Below are 21,727 nucleotides of genomic sequence, written 5' to 3'. Positions count from 1 at the left end.
CTTGAGTGAGGAGACTGTCCTGTATATGCGATTCCAATTATACAACTAAACCAAACTATACTCACTTGATAGAATTATGTATTCTTCCTTTCACCTCGACATTAACTGTGTACTCTTTACTATTTTTCTCATTCCCTTTCTTTGTTGTTTTCATGTGTGCTTCTATTTGATTATAAGCCCTTGAGACAAGAGCCTTTTTTCTGGTAAAGCATCATGTACATAATAGATATCCTCCCACAATTAAAAAACAGCATGTATTCCTCAGGGGAGATAGCAAGAAAAGGCATTCAACTGAAAATAGCTGAGAAAACTTCTATGGTGTACCTATTCCAAATGTAATTTCTTAAGTCCACCATATTTTAGCTGAAGACTTTATCAGAAATTAATTTTTTGCACTTACCATTATAAAATAGCCTTGAAGTTAAAGGCTACTTTTCTGTTTAAGCCAGTCTATTGTTCCTTGCTCTGAGCTTGTTCTAATGGTGCCATTTGACTACTTACACTGAAGAAACTTCTTTAAGATACTTCTCCCGTGTTAGTGCTTTTCCCCCTTATTTCATTTGCTAATTGATTTTGATGCTTCAATAAGAAAAAAAAGTTCATATAATTGCTTGCTCATAATGGAATCAGATTCAGGTATGAATCTATCCTTACAGCAGTGTTATTTTTCTTAGAGCATCTTGTTGACGTGGATTTATGTCATTGTTCCTGCCTCCTTAACTGTTGATTGCTGAGGATCATGTTGGTATAAAAATGAACTGAAGTTAACAATTCATCCATTTCCCCCCCACTTTATTTGTCAGAGTTTTATCATGTAATTACCCTGCTTTATTTCCTGAATTTAATCAAGGGAAGGATCTAGATTCCCTCCTTCTCTGTTTGTAAACTTGCATGTTTTCTCAGAAGTCTTATCGTTTGTCTATTGAAACTTACTTAAAGAGGTAAAGATGGAATTGGAATAGCTCTGCAGTGGTTCTTGAGCAATAATGGTAAGAGCTCTCCATCTGGTGGGTAGTCTTTGTCTAAGGTTGCTTTTCTTCATTTTTGTCCTATACCATCTGTCTGAAGTTCAGCAATTTCAGCAAAATAACAGTGATGTCTTGTTTGTTCCAGACCTTAAAATGGATTTCAGGGCAGTTAATGCTTGTCCTAAAATTCCATTTAATTTAGATCCTGTCCTCCTCCTATGTTCATGTGACTTTCAACATGAATTATATTCAGAATGAGTATATGCTATATTGGGGTTTGAGGAAACACTGAATAAAATTTAATACCGATTTTCATATTAGTGAGGCTCTGCATATTCTATCGCTTACAACTAAGATGCTTTGGAAAGAGATAAAGAACATTTTCAAAGCAACTTAGTTGCAAACAGAATAGGATATCATCATAAACTAATGAATTGAGATTAAGATTTACTTGTATTTTAAAAAAACAAATAGTGTTTATTGATGCTCTTTCCAGAGGCATATATTACTATAAATAGAGAAGGAAAGAATAGTCTCTTCCTGAGATATATCATGACAAATGTAATTACAGTAATAAAGTGTACTTAACTAAATGCTGGGATTATGGAAAATGTCTAAATAAGCTTTTTTTAATGGATTGTTAACCATAACATGAATCAGGATTCTAGCCTCTGAAGAATATAATACAGCTTTTGAGCTGATTTGCAGCTAAAGAAATAAGTTATAATTTCTAGTTTATACCTTAGACTAGCAAATTAAATTACATTCATTTTTTCTTTAGTCATTAAATTCAGCAAAATAATACTGATGGTGCTACTCATTGTCAGGTCACAATTCTTGGTACTTCTAGAAAATGTGATCTATGTGTCATACGAAAGGTTCAACTACATCTTCTAGAACAGATGTCAAACTGACGGCCCGCAGGCCAGATGCATCATGTACAGGCCATGCCCATCCCAACTTGGCAAAGGGAAAAAAATGTCACAAAACATCACGTGATGGCAGCATGACGACACAAGTTTGACACCTGTGTTGTAGAAATTACTCTGATCCTGCCTTAAGCATGAAAAACTGATGGGTAACTTTTGCCAGTCATCTCAACCTAACTCATCTCGCAATGATAGAACCTCAATTTCTCTAGAACTCAGTCCATGCAGCATTCCAGAAAAAAATGGCATCTGATTCGTAATTATTGAATTAATAGCCTCCAAGATCTTGTTTAGTTTCACCCTTGTTAGGCCTTGGTTTATTATCTGTTTCCAAGGTCAAAGAAAATTGCTAGTCGGTAGTTACCTACTCTTGTTTTTGTTATTTATTTGATCAGCATGACTAGAGCAAGTGAGCCAACCACAATAATTACATCTTTTGCACAATCCGCAGATGGTAATTAAAAACATGCAAGCCTTTGTTGAAAGAACCAGATTAACATTCCAAGATTTAGTAGATTGGTTCATATTGAATACAAAGGCATGGTAATTACCAGCCATTATTTCAGAAACATATATGAAAAATGCATTATTGAAATCTCTACCCAGTTGATCCTAATACTGTGTGTACTCCCTGACTTTCTTTTAGATCTGCTTATGAGACCATCAACTCAGAGATCAATAGTTTTGCTTATCTAGTAACATCTAGTAACATTATGCTATGCAACGCTGGTTCCATTTTCTGGTCTTGTTTATTTTTAACTGCTTGGGTATGGAGAAAAGAAACTGTAATAACACAAAGATTGTGTATATATTTTATAAAAATAGGCTGTAATTCCTTTTTTTGCTCACTGCAACTGATAAAATCTCATGTCCAAATAGATTTTGTTGACAGCAGAGGAATTTGCATCAGCAGATCCTACAAACTTTTATTAATCAACAGCTTAGTTACATGAATATTGCCAAACTCAATTACATGAATATTAACAGCTCAAGTTATGTGAATATTGCACAGGTATATCATCTAGAATGCATTTGAAGGTATTGTTGTGAATGTAGACCTCACTATTGGGCAAAACCTTTTTAGCAGGTAAAAAAAGAATGAGAGCATAGATTAGTTTACGCGTTGCAGAAAACACTTGTTTATTTGTAGCCTCTAAATGTGACTTAGTTAATAAATATGATTTGTTTGGAATCTGTGAAATTATAGATTGATCTGACTTGGGAAATATGCATATTTATACCTTGCTTTTATGTCTCAAAAGTGCGTGAAAGTATCCCTGCTCTCAGGCATGTACGCTACAAAGCTATAACCCTGTAGATGACTTTGACAGAAATACACAAGAACCAATTATTTACTTATATATGTATCCTGCCTTTATTATTTTTTATAAATAGTTCAAGGTGGTGAACATACTTAATAGTTTTTTCTTCTCCTTTTCCCCAACAACAGCTCTGTGAGTTAAGTTGGGCTTAGAGAGAATAATTGGTCCAAGGTCACCCAGCAAGCTTTCATGCCTAAGGCAGGACAACAACTCACAATCTCCTGGTTTCTAGGACAGCACCTTCCCCCACTACACCAAACTCCCATTACCTGAGCAAAGGGGGCTAACATTCTTTAAGTCCTGGGAAACACCTTTAGAGTGGCTCAGATAGAGGTCTCTATGATTCACTGGGTTATATGAAGGGAAATATATTACAGACTTGTAAGGCTCTGCTGTTACACCCAATCTCAATAAAATGTCCTCTGAATTTTTCTGTGGAGTTGATTACCTAGTCTGGTCTACTTTGTGGGAGTGAAAAGCATAGAAGAAAAAAAAATACATGGGCACCAGTTGTGATGGAATTCCCCCATTCCCAGTGTATTGAGTTATTCTACTCTTTCTTACAGGATAGCTGGCTCTGATGGGCTTGGTAAGAACAGAAGAAGGGCAATTCTTCAGCCTTTGCTGCTGCTTCTCTTCCTTGTAGGACATTTGGTCCTGTAAGTAAATGAAGATACACCTTGTGACCCATTCCCCCCTCTTTTTTTACCACTCCTTTCTATTCTCATCATATTTGAACCTCAGCCAATAATGCTTCATGTTAATTAGTATCCAGCTATCTCTGAACTGGGAAAATATAGTAGTTGCTGACAACTGGTGCTTAATGGGGCTTCAGGGGCAGAGGGCAAATTGGAGTGAAGCCTGGGAAATGGTGGGGGTAGCAAATATTTTCAGTTTTTATATCCTTCTCTCTTGCAAAGCTTGAAAGATACTTAAGCCATTCATTTTCATAACTTTGTTTTCTAATTAAACATAATAAATATCCCCACACAAACATTGGAATCTTCCAGTTAACTTTCACATGCACTTTTTATATAGGAAAGTGGTTTCTTGTTTCTTTCGTCTGGCCAACAGGTTAATTTTCTACAACTAAAGTCTGGAACTTCCCTAGTCATTGATTTTACAATGTATTGCCAAGGCATTGAACCCATTCTCTGGCATGGGGTTCCGCAGAAAATTCTCAGTCCGTTTGCCTATTCTGCTCCACCAAAGATATTCTGTGGTAGTATCGTCCTTAGCAATATCGAGGTAACCAAGCTGCATTCAGACCACTCCTGAAGATCATGCTAAAGAGTGATGGTACTTCTGTGCACGTGGAGAATCTGGCTTGTTAAATAAAAAAGAAAGCTGTTTTTATCTTTCATCTGAAGAAATGGGTATCTTTCAGTTGCTTCACTGAGGTTCTATTAGGCTGTTTGAAATGACACAAAGGAGATATCAGGCCACTACCAAGCCAATTGTTGCAGTCCCAAGGGGCTCTTATTGCCACCCTTCCCTTTGCTTCTCAGCTCTGGTAGCAGCTGCCACTTCATTCCTAAGAAGCCTTCTCTCCACTTTTGATGGCAATTAGAATTTGTCCTTCTGCCCTGGTCATGTGCTTCATTTGATTCATGGCAATATTTCTCAACCTGAGTAATTTTAAGATGTATGGTCTTCAATTCCCAGAATATTCCAGCCATCATGGTCTATTGGGTTCATCCCTTTCCAGGGGTGACTGCAAAAGAGTGCATGTGAAAAAGTACAGATGGAAGTCACAATTGGGTGATCAAAGCTCGGCTATTTAGGTGGGGTACATTCTGTGATCAGATGCATCATCTTGACACTTTTTTTTTACACATACTCTCCATAGATGCCCCTCAGGCAGGGAGAGAGCAATTTTATCCTAGTCTTCTCCTCAGCAGCCAGCCAGTAAACAAAGAAGGAACTTGTGCAGCTTTCACACTCTACCATGAGACAGCAGCTGCTTCTCATAGATTACATTTATTTCTAATCTAGTCATTGTCCTAGTCATATGAACTGATGCTCCGAGTTTCCCACTCTTTTCAGTCCACTGTCTCCAAAGCTTTTCAGTGAGCCAGCTTGTAACTCACCAGGCTTGCCTAGTGCTAAGCTTCCTCTCATTGGTCATTATTTCTTCTTCTTCTTCTTCTTCTTCTTCTTCTTCTTCTTCTTCTTCTTCTTCTTCTTCTTCTTCTTCTTCTTCTTCTTCTTCTTCTTCTTCTTCTTCTTCTTCTTCTTCTTCTTCTCCTCCTCCTCCTCCTCCTCCTCCTCCTCCTCCTTCTCCTCCTCCTTCTCCTCCATCTCCATCTTCATCTTCATCTTTATCATAGTTGATAGGAGTAAAAGCCCATAGAATCCCTAGTGCAGGTAGTCTTCATTTAAACGACTACCTCGTTTAGTGTCCATTCACAATTCCTCCAGTGACAAAAATGTAACTTTGCAACGAATCCTCACATTTAAGACTGTGATGACCCGGAGTGTAACACAAATGTAACAAAATCCAGAACGTAAATAAATGTCCCTTAATGCCTCCAACTTGGACCCATTGTTCAATAATTCTCAGTTGGAGATAAAACGTACTCAAAAATAGTCTTCAAAAGAAAACAATACAGTCCGAACTTAATGAGCAGATAGGGGTGAAATAAAAAAACCAAACAAACTACAATGACAAAATTTCCACAACGGACCAGGATAAGTAATTACCAAATTCAAGGAGATAAGGCACAGTCTGTTGGAAGGACGCCAACCAAAACTTCAGCCCCAAATAAAACACACTTTGCTTCTAGCAACGCTGCGTTGTAATCATCTCTCTTATATACTAGTCTCCCCAACTGCAACGAATGAGGAGGATCATGGCCGCTTCCTCTCTCGTAAGTCAAGTTGTTGCCTTCTCCGTTCCTCCCTGTGTGTCCTAGGATGCAGAAGGGATGGGCCTGGTTCTTCCTCTCTGCCCAGCTGGCCTCTGCCCTTCCCCAGCCTCCTCCACAACCTCTGGAGCCACACCTCCACTCCCTGTCGGCTGTTCCTCCTCTCCCTCAGAGTCCGACTCTACCAAGGGCATGACAAAGACCTTTGCAGGTCTGCCAACAAAGACCTTTGCAGGTCTGCCAACAAAGGAAAGCTGAAGGAAGTGAATGCTTTGTTTAATGACTGAGCTGCTAGTCCCAGTTGTAGCCATTAAACAAGGACTACTGTTCCATCCTTGCCTGGAACTCATGCTTAAGGAGGAAGTAAGAACAAGTAAATTTAATCATTTGTTTACTTGGATCTGGGACTGCCCCACTCAGCAGCCACCAAGCAATGCAAGAAATGTCCAGTTAAGCACAAAACAGCCCTTGCACCATGAGTCGAAAGAGCAGCTGCTGTCTGTGGGTGGGAGGAGGGGTCTGGTTAGGGGGCTGCTTTTTTCCCCCTAGGCTTTGTGTTTTGATTCCCTTCTGTATTTTTAAACACAGAGAGAAGACAAATGGTCCTTCCTTGCAAAGGACTAGAAAGCAGAAAGAGGAAGTCAGGGAAACCTAATTAGAGGCAAAAGATTAGGTTTCTCAAAGGCATACAGGATATAATTACTGTAAGATTATTTTTGTGTGTGTGTGTGAGGAAAGCAAGCATTTTGGGATTGCCTCCTGACTCTTTTTCCTTCAAAATTTTCAAACAAACTTACATAATTGATTGATTGTACCCTATGGCTATCATTAAGTGTTGTACGTTATGATTCTTGATTCTTAACGAATGTACCTTTTCTTTATGTATACTGAGAGTATTTACACCAAGACAAATTCCTTGTGTGTCCAATCACACTTGGCCAATAAAGTATTCTGTTCTGTTCTATTCTATTCTATTCTATTCTATTCTATTCTATTCTATTCTATTCTATAAAATAAAATAAAATAAAATAAAATAAAAGTGAACAGCTCACTACACATGAAGAAAAAAGGAACCCCCCCAAATAAATAAAGATTTAGAAAAAAACCCCCACTTACAAACCCCAACTACAAATATTTTCCAAATGCCATTTTAAACATATTTGAAAGGGTATTGTTCATGAATCTTGTCCAAATTTTCTTCTCAAAGGAAGAGATAATGTGGCATTTGTTGATTGATAGAATCTGTAATTTTCTAAAAATTTGCTATCTCTAGCATCTTTTATAGCTTGAGTATAGTTCCCCCCATCTTCTAAGGATTTAACTTTTTAGTATTTCTATTCTGGTTTCTCTTCAGATTGTTTAAATCTTTTGCTCTCTGAACACTTATATACCTCTTCTAAATGAGGATAAACAAGTATGCAGATTCTTCGAAACATGATTTTAATTCTGCTTAAAGTGTGTTTCTGTTCTAGTAAACACACTTTCTGATTTGGGATATGCATGATGGATTAAGATACCCCGGTCAATTTTAGTCATGATGCACCAAGAATAGTGTTCAGACAGCAGCCTGAAAGTCATGTATGTTTTTCCTTCTCTTTTATGCATTTTTTAAATTAAAATTTTTGCTTACAATAGTAAAAATAAAATCCAATGCAAACTAAATGTAAAGCAAAAAGAGTAGCAAGAATGAAGAAAAAGTGAAGAAAAAGAAAAAAGAATATGATAAAGAAAAATATGTCAGGGTAATGATGACCAGATCCTATGATGATGTAATACTGGGAATGAGTCAGCAAGGTTTTTGGGCTATTACTTTAAGGAGCCTGTAATAAGAAGAGGCCCTATAATAAGAAGAGGCCCTGTATCTCTCTCTCACCCTGCCCCCTGTTTTTCTATGCTGTAATTGCTGATTCCTGTTTGAGGTCTGACTTTTAAAGTACGTGTATGTATATATTCTTTGTAGATAAACCCACTATTTAAAATACAAACCTCCATTTACTGTATTTGCTCCTGGGTTATCTCCTGTGCGCACTCTGACAAAATAAAATTATATGAAGGGGTGACTTCTAACCCTCATTACAACAATTACAAATTTAATAACTCTTCACCCACATAAAGTTACAATTGAATGTATCTTCATCTCCATATCTCATCCTTTATTTACAGATAGTCCTCAACTTGTAGTTTATTCAGTGACTTCTCAAAGCTCTGACAGTGCTAAACGAATGGTGTTCCTTTGAGTTTTTATTTCTTCTATCTCAGACCCCAATTCTTCCATGCCCTATCATTCTAATTTGTCACTACTGTTTAACTGAAAGAGGTAGGGAAGATAGCAGAGATGATTTCCAGTCCATAGTGGTCAGTGTGAGTTAATTAATTCAAGGTGTACAAATGAAAGCACTTATTGAGGTTATCATACACCTTTGAATAAAAGGGTAATATTCTGTTTGAGGTTGATGGTCATTCTAAAATGCTTTGGTGAGAAATTGTTCCACCTTTTTTAAACCACGTAGATTCCTTTGAGAATTGACAAATATGGCTCTTCCATGTTACTGTTAAAATATGTCTTTCGTCCATATAATTTTAGATAAATACCAACTTGCAGTGACAAGAGGTTGAATGTTGCTTTTAAACAACCATCAGAATAGGACAGAGAATGCAATGCTTGAGTTTCTAAGTGTCATCTGGTGGTGGATTTTCTTTGGGAAAGATTAAGGAACTAATTGTAGGTTTATAACTTGATATGTGCGGTATCATTTCAGATGGCTTTTCTGATTCCCCCCTTACATGGATATATTGTTTCTTTAGCCTTAAAGACAACTATGACATACTTACTTATTATTAAAACATATCATTATTAAAATTCATCATTACATATTATTAAAAATTCAGGATTTTGGTGTAAGACAAAATAGTGGTTTTTATCTTTTCTGCCTAATAACGTCAGAAGGAAATGTACATGTGTTTGGCTTAAATTCAAAACTTTTCTTCCCCCAATTAAGAGTCTTTCTATAAGATTGCGTCAGGGTTTACTGCAAATGAGATAAAGAAACTAAACATTTTATTCTTCATCTGCCCTTTCATCATATTTTAAGATGTCTTTCAAAGAAATTTTATGAAAATCTGAATGCTAAAAACTGATCTGCAAAGAATGCTTTGTAATTGGGACATTTTCCTACTTAAATACAGGTGGTTTTTCTTTCTTAAATCTGGGTTTTGCTGCAGTCTTGAACTGAAATGGTATGAAAAGAAGATTGGCTTGGAAAGCCTCTTAAATTCCTTCACTGTGTGTAGCTCTCCAATTACAGCATCCCAGATATAATGCCATCCTTGCCTAATGAAGGAGGTAAGCTACCTTATTACAGAAACCTTATACTTTGGGTTTAACAAGCAACTTTTGGGCAGTTCAGATATTATATATTGTATTCAGTCCTGGCAATACTACATGCATGATTAGATAATGGACCTCCAGGTATAATTCCTTTAGGGGTGGTGCCGCTTCTCTATGTTTTTAAAAAAGACACAGGGAAATTGGTGGGGGCACAGCAAAGGATTTTAAGTACTTACTCAAGCTACTTCCATATTGGGACCATGCTGTGTTGATATTTCCTATATAACAACTGCTTTGGACACAAAGAAATGTAATCATAGAACTTGACTTGTTTATTAAAACAACTGCATCTGCTTTCAAGTTCATTTAGCTGCAGTGGAAACCCAAGGAACAGGTGATGTTTTAGTGAGTTGCAAGCAAGAGTTGCTTTTGTACTCCCTGCCATTTTAAAATATCATTCTTGAAATAAATCTGAAACATTATACCACATTATGGGTATATGTTTAGGCAAGGATTGTACGTTTACATTGCAGAAGGATCATGCGGTAGTTTTGCTAGGATTGAGAAGATTGTAAATACTTCAGCGGTGTGTGTGATGCATTGTCACTTCAAGTTGAAATTTTATAATTGGCATTTCAAAAGTTTTTTAACAGCTTGTTTAACTTTGCTATGCTTTTAAGATCATACGGTAAAATGATTTTCTGTGTATTCTCAATTTGCTGAAAAAAGTATATAGTGATGACTTACTATACCCCCCCCTTTTTTTTTTAACAGATAACCAAGGAACCACGTCTTTGACTTTGAGTTCAGGCCTAACTTTCCAAAACTCAATAAGGAGAAAAGTCAGAGAGAAGAAAAAACATGCAACCATTACTGCGAATATTGCTGGCACAAAATATGAAATTGGTAGCAAGCTACATATTCTATTTAATTTACATTTAATCCTATGGTAAAATAAAGAAAGGTGGATGGAGAGTGTATTTTTTTGTCTTGGTAAATTGCTCTAGCAGTTAACCCTAAAGGTGTATTTCATCTCCGTAGACATCTAGCATCTAATATTTTTCAATATTCTAATGCATTAAGCTCAGTATGGTCATTCAATTTCACATTAATTTTACACATGAATTACAAAAGAGAGCACATTTAACTGGAACTTAGCATTTCAGCTGGGAAAAATCTTGTTTTTAATTGGAGGATTATGATGTGCTGTTATAATCTCTCCAGTCAATACCATATTTTTGCTATAATTATCACTTTTATACAAAATGTGACAAGATTCCTTGGTTTTCTTTTTCTTTTTGTTTCAATTTAAGCCTTAATGTTAACCATTCAGCATTCTTGAATATTATCTACTATTCTTTCAGCATTCTGCTTTTGCTTATCTATAGTTGTGATCACTTAGATTTTGTCTGATTTTTTAGTTGGCATAAATGAAGAAAAATACAAACATTGCCTCTTAACACACAACTAACCCTAACCCTAATCCTAACACACAACAATTAACACACAACAATTAACCAAGAAGAGAATGAATCATATCTTGTATCTTCCATTATGTAAATTTAGTTAGGAAAGCAACAACTAAGAGAGCTTTATAAAGTCAACTCTTGTCAGAGTCAACATATTCCTACTGTTTCAAGTAAAAATCAGTTGGAGGTTTTAATTATTTTGAAAGCTAAAAAGTCTTAATATTTCTTTTATAAACCAGTATTTGCTCCTAACCTAACACACAATCATTATATTTCTACCGTAGGGAGTATTATTATGTATTATCCTTCATTTATGACCAAAATTGTAACCAAAATTTTATGTTGCTAAGCAAGACAGTTCTTAAGTGAATCATGCCTAATTTTACAACTTTTTTTGCCACAATTAAGCAAATCACTGATTTACTTGTTAATACGGTTGTTGAGCAAATCCCCATTGACTTTGCTTGTTGGAAGCCAGCCGTGAAGGTCAAAAATGGCAATTACATGACCCAGATATGCTGCAACCCTCATAAATACATGCCAGTTTCCAAAACCCTGATTTTTGATCAATGCGACTGTGAGGATGCTGTCACAATCAGAAGGTGCAAGGAACGGTCATAAGTCATTTTTTTCAGTGCTGTACCTTTGAACAGTCGCTAAACAAATGTTTGTAAGTTGAGAACTACCAAAATTCATATTGTGAACTGAATAATGTCAGTAATTTTAATAATAATGTTGTGGGCTAATATCTGCTGTACATCCACAGTTGGAAAATTAAGGTTAGTTCTCTGGATATTGAGAAATCTAATTGTTTCTGTTGATTTTCATGTATTGCTTTCTGTCTTGTAGTCCGGGTAGCAATAGACGAAATGGGATTTGCGAAGACTCGGGATGATGACGAGACTGCAAACCTTATCTGGAATGACTGTGCTGTGCAGCAAGAAAAAATTGCAGATCTCCAGAACTATCAGGTAAAAATCAGAAAGAGCTGAGACATTGATTAAAGTAGTAAACTGTTATATGTTGAGGATTTCTCTTAGTAGTCCAGGTCAATTAATCCTAGCTCAAAATTGAAAACAAACTATTTTCAATAAATACATTTGGCAGAAGTATGATCAAAGTATGGTTCAGAGTTCCAGGCAAAGATTCTAGTATTTATAGCTTAGACAATTGTCAACTCTTTGAAATAGTCTAAGTTGGGAAACAGACAACACAAGAAATATTAATACTTTATTGGTATAGGTTTTCTATGTCCCCACTTCTTATACTAAAGAATGTCAAGGTATTGTTATATTAAGTTTCTTTCTTATCCCTTCCTGTTTTCCCAGGCAAGTTTATGTTTTTATAGCCACAGTGTATCTTTTTTGAAGATTACTTCTCTATAGAAGCAGAGCCCTGTCACATTTTAGCAGAAATCAAATTGCATGAACAGTCACAATTGGAACTGAGTTCTATACATGAGTCAATTTAGAACAGGGTATCATAGATGTTAGCTAGATTTCTGGTATTTTTATGGACGTGGTTATGTTTTCTTGGCAATGATACAAAAATGGTTTGTCCTTGTCTTTTTCTAGGATAGTGTCTGAGTGTATGTGTGTTTATTTCACTGTCTAGTCCACAACCCTAATATTATCCTTATCAAGTGATCAGACTGTACTTAGTTTGAGATAACCAATTTAGCTAGGTACTGCCATCTAGCAGGACAAAGCTAAAGACACAATCAATAGAGTTTGATTACTGGAGACTTACACAGTTTTATGCTAAAATCTCTTGGCTATATTAATTAGATGTGCTAGACTATTTTAGAGTAATAGTTCCTGCTGAGCAGATCATTACTGTCAAGGAGATCTTCCAAGCTGTCTCATACATCTCTCTTTGTTATTTGGTTCTCAATGCATCAGTCTTTCAAATTTGTATTCAGAACCATACATTTTGAGTTGGGCAGCCTTATAAATTCCATAAGTAAATAAAGTATTCTACTATGTTGTATGAGCCCTCACGTAAGCCAATGGTTCTTACATTATCTAGTTTTTGTTCTTCCTCTTGTTTGGATGGGGGAGTCGTACCAGTGAAATATCCTAACAAAAGCACTTGCTATGTTAGTATTTTGCAATCTGCCTACTTCATTTGCATTCTCCTCCACTCCAAATTTGATTTTTTTTCTTTTTGAAATAGTAAGAAACAAAAAGCCATTGTGTTCCTAATCAATAGTTTATTCAGGATTTCAGTGATCTGGGGCCAAATTCTTAAACTGAGAGAAAAAGAGAAAGATTAATCATCTCTATGTAAGATTGCTAAGAAGCCCATATAGGTATTCTTCACAAGGGTACAGTTTGGATTGGCAAGCACCACAATTACTAAGTTGAAAATTGTATGACCATGTCATTTCCATTATGGTCATTAAGCAAGATATCGCACGGCAATGTCGTAGCAATTTTACTTTCCCATTCTCCTAACTGCCTGTTGGAAGCTGGTTGTGAAGCACAAGAATGTCACATGTCTGCAGGACACTGACGGCTGCAAATGCATGCTGCTTGCAAAGCACCCAAAGCATGATCAAAAGACTGGTATGCTGCAACGGTCATAAACGTGAGGACTGGTTGCAAACCTGTTTTTTTAAAAAAAAACTTTGCAACTTCGATTGGTTGCTAAATTGAGAAAGTGGATTAGTGAGCATTACCTGTATGTATTTCTGGTCAATACACTATTTACTAAATGTCAGAAGTTTCAGAATATATTTAATAACATTATCTTGACTTACAGTTATTGACTGATCTTCAGCTTTAATATATATCAGCTTTGTATCAGAAATTCCTGTCTAATGTGTGTCTTTTGTTTTTGTTTTTGTTTTAACCAGAGAATCAACCATTTTCCTGGAATGGGGGAAATCTGTAGGAAGGACTTTTTGGCACGAAACATGACCAAGTAATTTTTCTTTTTTTTAATAATGGAAAACAGTTGGTTACAATGCAGGTTAAGACATTTAAATATAGCTACTAAGGTTTTTTTTTTTACTGGATATCTAAGTACGCATTAGTAGTTCCTGAATGTCATCCAGTTCCTAAAGTCCAAAATAAGCTGGTCCTCTACCAGTCTTTGGTGGTTCTTCCAAAGAGTTATGAAGGATGGATCTATCAATAGCTACAGGGCAGTCACATGTCCAGCAGCTGCCATAAGTGGCAATTGATGTGAGTTCAGGGGCAACTACGCAAGAAAATTGCATGCTTTATGTCTTGGCTGGAGAATGATAACCCTTTTATGACTTGTGGACTTCAACTCCCAGAATTCCTGAGCCAGGAATGCTGGGAATTGAAGTCCACAAGTCATAAAGGGGCCATGGTTTCCCACCTCGGCTTTATGCCTTAAAACTTCTTGAAGGTTTCCAGTTAGCCTGCATGGCAAACAAGATGGCTTTTTAGCCTGATCCAGGAAAAGTTACTTTTTTAATCAGTTTGATTGTTTTCTTTGTGTTCGTTCATAAGCAACAGGAAAATATTTCAAATTGGAAAAAAGGTTTTCTTGTAAGGAATTCTTCAAATATGTCTATGTTGTAAATATGCAATCCATATTTATATACATTTGAATACTTAATTTTATTTTTACTTTATGCTGAGAGTCGCTAGACAACACTCAACTATTAAATTTACCAGAATAAAAGATAATGGCTTTTTTCCCCCTCATCTCTTTTGTATTTATGAAATTTTTACCAAGGTAGCAGAGAAGTATAATTAGATATTCAAAAAGCTGCTTTATACTGATTTCAGCTATAATCATGGTGTGTGTACGTTTGTGCATGTAATATAACTCTTAATTCTCATTTTTTTTTATTTTTTTTTTAAATAGTAATAAACAGATTAGGATTAGTAGAGGTTAACACATCTATTTTAAACATTACTTTGAAAACAAAGTCAAACTGAAAATCAGCAATTTTGCTAGCCAGTTTGGTCTAAGCACCAGGCTAGAAACCAGGAGACTCTGAGTTCTAGACCTACCTTATCTCCAGGTGAGATGAGTCTGTCTACCGAGATGAGGTAGACTTGTTGCTTTTGTGGTGTGGAGACAATAACTTGGTTCTCGACACAATAAGACCAAGGAGCTTATTGTGGATTATAGAAGGAACAGATGAGACATCCAGCCCTTGCTTATCAATGGAGACCGAGTGGAGCAAATGGCCAGTTTTAAGTTTCTGGGTGTTACCATAAAAGAGGACCTGACCTGGGGTGCTCACATTGCAGTCCTGGTCAAAAGGGCCCAGCAGAGATTATACTACCTGAGACTTCTCAGAAAACAACAACTGAATGAGAAACTGCTGGTTGACCTTCTACCACTGCACCATAGAGAGCATTTTAACATACTGCACCTCTGTATGATTTGCCAATTGCACAGTGGCAGATAGGACAGCACTCCAGAAGATCATGGGTTAATCTCTCCCCTCTTTGGAAGAGCTTTATAGCTCCTTCTGCCTTATGAAAGTTCAAAACATTTTCAAAGATCCATCTCATCCTAGGAACCCTTTTTTTGAACTATTACCATTTGGCAGATGGTACAGAATAATAAAAACAAGGACAAATAGGCTGAAAAACAGCTTCTATCCCAGGGCAGTAGGTCTTTTGAGTTTTGCTGTATAGTGCAGTGTTGGTGTGGTGTCGGGGATTTCCGGTACAATGTGTGAAGGGTGAAGGAGGTGTGTTTGTGTTTATTTTCATGGTCATGATGTGCACTGAAGATGGTGTTTGATTTCGTTGTATGAGGTGCAATGACAATAAAGTAAACTAAACTAAAGTTGGCCTGGTAACTTTGGGTCAATCACTTTTACTCACCCTAGCTCACCTCACAGGGTTGTTTGTGGAGAGAAAATAGGAGGAGAAAGGAGTATTAGGTATGTTCGCTACCTTGAGCTATTTATAAAAAATAATATAGGGATACAAATAAATACGTTTCAGTGGTGTGATCTCAAGAACTTTGGGCAGGGCAGCATGGTATAGAAATGGGCTAAGTAGTCATGCAACCTATTGCCTGTGGGCTTGCTCTTCTCTGTCCTAAAACATATAGTATAATAAGAGGGAAGCATTCATATCAATACTTTCAGTGCTCAGCAAGCAGAAAAAAAAGTTCCGACATTAATCACTTTAGTTGTCATTTCAAAAAGAGCTTGAATTAATTGAGCATTACTAACACCTTGGTGGAAACAGATACAAACAAAAGAAAAAAATTCCATTTGAACAGCATCCCCAAAAGGCAGGAGGAACCTTGGTTACTCAGGAAGGGGGTGGGAGGGATAGAAGGCCAAGTACCGCCTTAAAAAGGGAAGACAAGCCTGCACGAATGCTTCTTTGTTTGATACTTGAATTGTCTGTTTTCCAGGTTCCTGGAAAAACAGAAGGGGCTCTGTAGAATGAGGTTTCTTTTCTCTCCCCTCCCCTTTCCTCAAGGTCTTTTGCAGCTTAACAGGGTTTCCTCCCAAATAGAAAATGGATTTAGTTGTATGAAGAAAGCATCCCATATCCCCAGTGGTGGTATTCAGCAGGTTCTGACCAGTTCTGGAGAACTGGTAGTGGAAATTTTGAGTAGTTTGGAAAACTGGCAAATACCACCTCTGACTGGCCCCACCCCCATCTATTCTCTGCCTCCTGAGTCCCAGCTGATCTGAGATGCATTTGCCACCTCTCCTCCTTCAGACTCCAATTTCATTTATTAGACCATTATCTTAGCTGTGGCTCTTGTCTCCCCTTGTACCATTGCAAACCAGGAGCCAAGTTATTTCATCCTTTCCTTCTATGCTATTTTCGTGATTAAACCCTCCCCCTCCCCTTTAATCCTAAATTACAGGAGGAAAGCCTTAAGCACAATTTATAGAAATAGATAGATTAGATAGATAGATAGATAGATAGATAGATAGATAGATAGATAGATAGATAGATAGATAGATGATAGATAGATAGATAGATCTCCTAATTTCATAAAACTTCCTATAATGTGATTCCATAGAGCTCCATTGTTCTCACAGGACCATGTTATTCCAGGCATTTTATTAATGATTCCCTTCTTTGTTCTGGTCTCATGTACCACTAATGAGCATTGTTCCTACACTACACACTGGATTTTTTTTTCCAAGATAAGAAAACATTACATCGTTTGGACATTGGTAGAGAAGCGTAAAGGTGCAGAAATGAAGTGAAGATGGCAGAGGAGCTTAAGTTTAACACAGTTTCTTCATTGACTTGAAGGATTTTCTGGTGGTTGTTTTTTATTTCTGTAATGACAACTGCTGAAATATTAAAAGTTAATCATGATGGTAAAATATAAAACAAAATGGTAAAAATAAATAGGTATTCTCAAAGCAAATCACTGCCATTAAGAAAAGTTCAACAGGATTTGCTTTTGGTGCCATATTATATCAATATTCCTATATCCTTGGATTTTTTCTGCCCCTACTGACGGAAGGGTTTCTGCTTGTATCAAGTTTCTGCTTGTACAACATTTTATATCAAAATTTCCCTGTTAATTACAGCACTGTATTCCCAGGTTTTTTTTTCATTTCCTGGGAAGGCTTATAATTTCCACTGTAAAGAACAATTAGTCTTTCATCTAGATTATAAAACAAGTGATAATATTGGGAGAGGCTTCCTATTGATCAAGATTTGTCTAAGAGAGTCTTTCATATGGTTGTTGTATTCATTACATTTGACATTTGATTGGCTGGGTCTTCTTTTGTTGCCCTTCACAGGAGAATTGAGCTGGAAAGCAGGTTAGCGGGGTGGGATGGAAATGGAGATTTTACAGTATCCTTCCCCTGCCATGTCCACCAAGCCACACCAACCAAGCCACCCCACAGAACAGTTACCCCATGGAAAACTAGCTCACTCTTCCCCAAAATAGCACCCTTCAAAATATATCTCTGAGCGTTCTCAGCTGAAGAAGAGATCCCAAGAAGAGATCATGAAAGATATAATTTTATATATCCAGAGGGCCTCAGATTAGAGAAGACCTAGTCTTGACTTTCAATAGCAACCTTCAGAGTTACAGGTAGTCCTCGACTTATGACCACAACTGAAGCCAACATTTCTGTTGTTCAGTGAGACATTTGTTAAGTTGAGTTTTGCTCCATTTTACGGCCTTTCTTGTCACAGTTGTTAAGTGAACCACTGCAAATGTTACGTTAGTAGCAAGGTTGTTAAATGAATTTGGCTTCCCCATTGACTCTGCTTATCAGAAGGTTGCAAAAGGTGATCACATGACCCCGGGACACTGCAGCCATCATAAATATGAACCAGTCGCAAGCATCTGAGTTTTGATCATGTGATTATGGAGATGCTGTAGTGTGAAAAGATTGTCATAAGTCACTTTTTTCAGTGCCTTTGTAACTTCGAATGGTCACTAAATGAACTGTTGTAAGTCAAGGACTACCTGTATTGAAGTGTTAACTTCAGCAAACAAGGAGTTTTGTTCATCACTTTTTGACCAGTTTCTACCACATCAAATATAGTTCACATTTTTCAGATATTTAGGATACGAGTCATCAAATAGTAGGATCAATTGGTGGGCTGAAGATATGAGCCTAATCTTAGTTTGACTATACATGTGACATTAAGAGAACAGGTTGTCCTTGACTTACAAGTGTCCAAAGTTCTGACGGGCTTATGGGGCATGTGTGTATGCGTGTGAGAGAGACTTACGACCCAGATTCAAAGTTTTGATAGTCATTTTCTCCCTCATGTTCACATGACTGTGCTTTGGAGGCTTGACATTTAGGCCGCATTTATGGCGGTCTGCAGTATCTTGCGATCACACACCTGCATTTTACGATGGTTTTGCGAAAAATGGCATTCCGTACTCTTTTTTTCCTCAAAATGGTACCCATAACAACCACTGGTTCACTTAACAACCTAATAACCACCAAATTAGGTTGGTTATGTGATCAACTGTTTTACAATCATTACCAGTTACGATCGTGATGAGCAGGCTCCATTACAGTGGTAACTTGAGAACTACCTGTATCAAAAATAATAAATAAATAAATAAATAAAAATCACTGTGCTGTGTGATTAAGCAAGGCAATAAGGCAATTCCACAATCCTCAACCACAGTACTGCCATTACAGATCTATAATAACTGTAAGCGCAATTATAAAAATTGCCATGATGGTTGTGGGTTTTTATGTTTTCATTTTGAAGTGTTCTTTCCACAATTAGCTAGTTGCTTTTGTAACAGGCTCTCTATTGTACACAGACCCTGACACTCTTGGCTCCAATCCTGGATCTGCAGATGGCCATTTTTGCAAGTTTTTTGTACCCATATAAGCGATTAGTAATTGTATATAATCTCTCAGGCAAATTAAAAGATTGACAGGAAAGTTGTTATGGTTTTCTTCTTGTTTTGCATTGCATTCTATTTATTGTAAAGTGACAAATATAATAGCAGTACCTGACTTGAATCAACATTTCTTTAGTACAACCTTTGGGGAATATGAAGATCCTTATTTATACCTTTCATTTCTGTGGTAATTCTTAGAACAATCTTTTCATATTTTTCTGTCTCTTTTAAGGGAGTACAAATAAATTGTAAGCAATTTAACATACAGTTTTGTTCCTAAAGTTTCCATCTTGGTTGTTGGGAAAGATTCTGAGTGTGAAGGTCACATTTTGAACAAAAAGAGATTATGCAGATTTACTGAAGTAACAACACACACAGAAATTCAGATCTTACAATGGTAATATGTACTGTTGGATAATCTTAATTTTGGCACCTTTCCTGTTGAGTTATGGCTTCCATTAAACCATTTCAATGGCAATCCAAAATATATGTCGGGATAAATGCCATTAAACTAAGGTAGTCCTCGATTTACAATCCTTTGTTTGGTGACCAAAGTTACAAGGGCACTGGATAAAGTGACTTATGACTGTTTTTCACACTTACCACCTTTGCAGCATCCCCGTGGTCATGTGATCAAAATTCAGATGCTTGGCAGCTGACTCATATTTATGACAGTTGCAGTATTCTGGGGTCATGTCATCACCTTTCATGACCTTTTCTCAAGCAAAGTCAATGGGAATGCCCGATTCACAACAACCGTGTTACTAACTTAACAATGGCATCAAGAAAGGTTGTAAAACGGGGCAAAACTCTCCTAACAACCACCTCACTTAGCAACAGAGATATTGGGCTCAATTGTGATCGTAAATTGAGGACTACCTTTATATAACTTCTAAGTATGCAATATATGAATATGTTTTTCTTTGTCCAGTTTGCTACTGCTAAACCCAGAATTAAATCAGATTGAAACCGCAGATATGAAAATGCACTGGATTTTTTTTTTGTTCTTCTGGTTTTTTTTCAGAATGATCAAATCTCAGCCACAGGAATATAGTTTCATTCCTCGGACGTGGATTTTTCCAGCAGAGTTTACCCAGTTCCAGAACTATGTAAAAGAACTTAAAAGAAAACGCCGACAGAAAACGTTCATAGTCAAACCAGCTAATGGGGCCATGGGACATGGGTAGGTGCGGTGGTAACCCAATTCTTCCACATGAGGACACTTGTTTATATTACTGGAATTATAATTAGATATTGACTTTCTAAAAATGCTATTCATTAATAACAAGGACAGTAAGCAGGCTGTTGCTACTAAACTGGCAACAAACATTTCCTTCCAAATAGTGGACTGGATTTGTTAGTTTTATTTCCGTATAGAGATAGTCCATGCTTAACAATGCTAATTGGGACTGGAAACTCTATCCTTAAGGCATGCAGCTATAAATAAAAAAAAACAAGTGACTTTGTTGCTTAATGATAATAGCTCTGACTGTCCCAGTGCTGTCATTAAGCAAGGACCACAAGCACACCACATGACCACAATTTCCAACTTCCTGTTAGATTCCCCATTGACTTTGCTTATGGAAAGTTGGCAGGGAAAGTCATTAATCACAATCCACCTGACTGCAGGTTGCTTTAAAAGCCGTAACTACAACGTACAATTGTAATTATCACACATTCAGCATTGTTGTAAGTTTGAGCAGTTGCTGAATGAGTAATCATTAAGTGAGGACTACCTGTAATAATCTGTTTATTTATTTATTTATTTATTAAACTAATTTATGTAACTGCACAATAATTATAGCTTGAGAGGTATTCAAATACATGGTAAACTATGCAGTATAATAGATTTGGTGTACATGCCTAAGAAGTTAGGTTTGATAGACCTAGCTTAAAACAAATGAAACCAGTATCTTACTACGTATTTAAGGGACATTTTTTTTTTTTTATAAATAATTAGCCAGAGTGAAAAGTCTTCAGTTTTTCTTTTTTACCTTTTATCAGGATCTCCCTTGTCAGAAATGCAGAAAAACTTCATTCCCAGGACCACCTCATAGTTCAAGAATATCTTGACAAGCCCTTCCTTATGGAAGGTTACAAATTTGATTTAAGGGTGTACATTCTGGTAACTTCATGTGATCCACTTAAAATATTTTTATATCATGATGGATTAGTGAGAATGGGCACAGAGAAATATCATCCACCCAATGAATCAAATCTGGTAAGTAAAAGTTAGGTGAATAAAAATAGTGCAATAATATATGCTTAGGCAAACCTACGGTATGTGTTGTAATAGTGAACAGCTAGGCATTGATTGCAAGAGAAATTGTTTTGGAATGATTATATTTGGCTTTGTTTTTAATTTCTGTTGAGTTGAGAGTCAGAAGAATACAATAGTTGAGGGTATCAGAACCTGCTGAGAGGCCTAAAAAGGCCAGAATGGGTCCACAATATTCATCCACAACCAACGTGGATGTGTGACTAGTGCTTCTTGGTTCCATGTTCAGTCCTAATCACTGATTTAAAAAGAG

General features: G+C 36.7%; 1 protein-coding gene across 3 annotated transcripts in view; it reads left to right on the top strand.

Moving 5' to 3' along the window:
• Positions 1-21,727, top strand: part of TTLL7 (tubulin tyrosine ligase like 7) — a 73,851-nt gene that overhangs the window by 2,960 nt on the left and 49,164 nt on the right. For all 3 annotated transcript variants that reach the window (XR_015742899.1, XM_087930094.1, XM_026700114.2), the window contains exons 2-7: positions 9,273-9,429; positions 10,189-10,320; positions 11,733-11,854; positions 13,741-13,808; positions 20,221-20,379; positions 21,201-21,417. Coding sequence is in view for 2 of the 3 variants with exons in the window: in XM_087930094.1 (XP_087786220.1) it covers positions 9,405-9,429; positions 10,189-10,320; positions 11,733-11,854; positions 13,741-13,808; positions 20,221-20,379; positions 21,201-21,417 (723 nt within the window). In the remaining variant the exon portion in view is untranslated. The remainder of the gene's footprint in view (positions 1-9,272; positions 9,430-10,188; positions 10,321-11,732; positions 11,855-13,740; positions 13,809-20,220; positions 20,380-21,200; positions 21,418-21,727) is intronic.

Source organism: Pseudonaja textilis, chromosome 3 (assembly GCF_049901715.1).
Source record: "Pseudonaja textilis isolate UNSWEBS1 chromosome 3, rPseTex1.2, whole genome shotgun sequence".
NCBI classification, from domain to species: Eukaryota; Metazoa; Chordata; class Lepidosauria; order Squamata; family Elapidae; genus Pseudonaja; species Pseudonaja textilis.
This window is presented reverse-complemented; position numbering and strand designations above follow the sequence as displayed.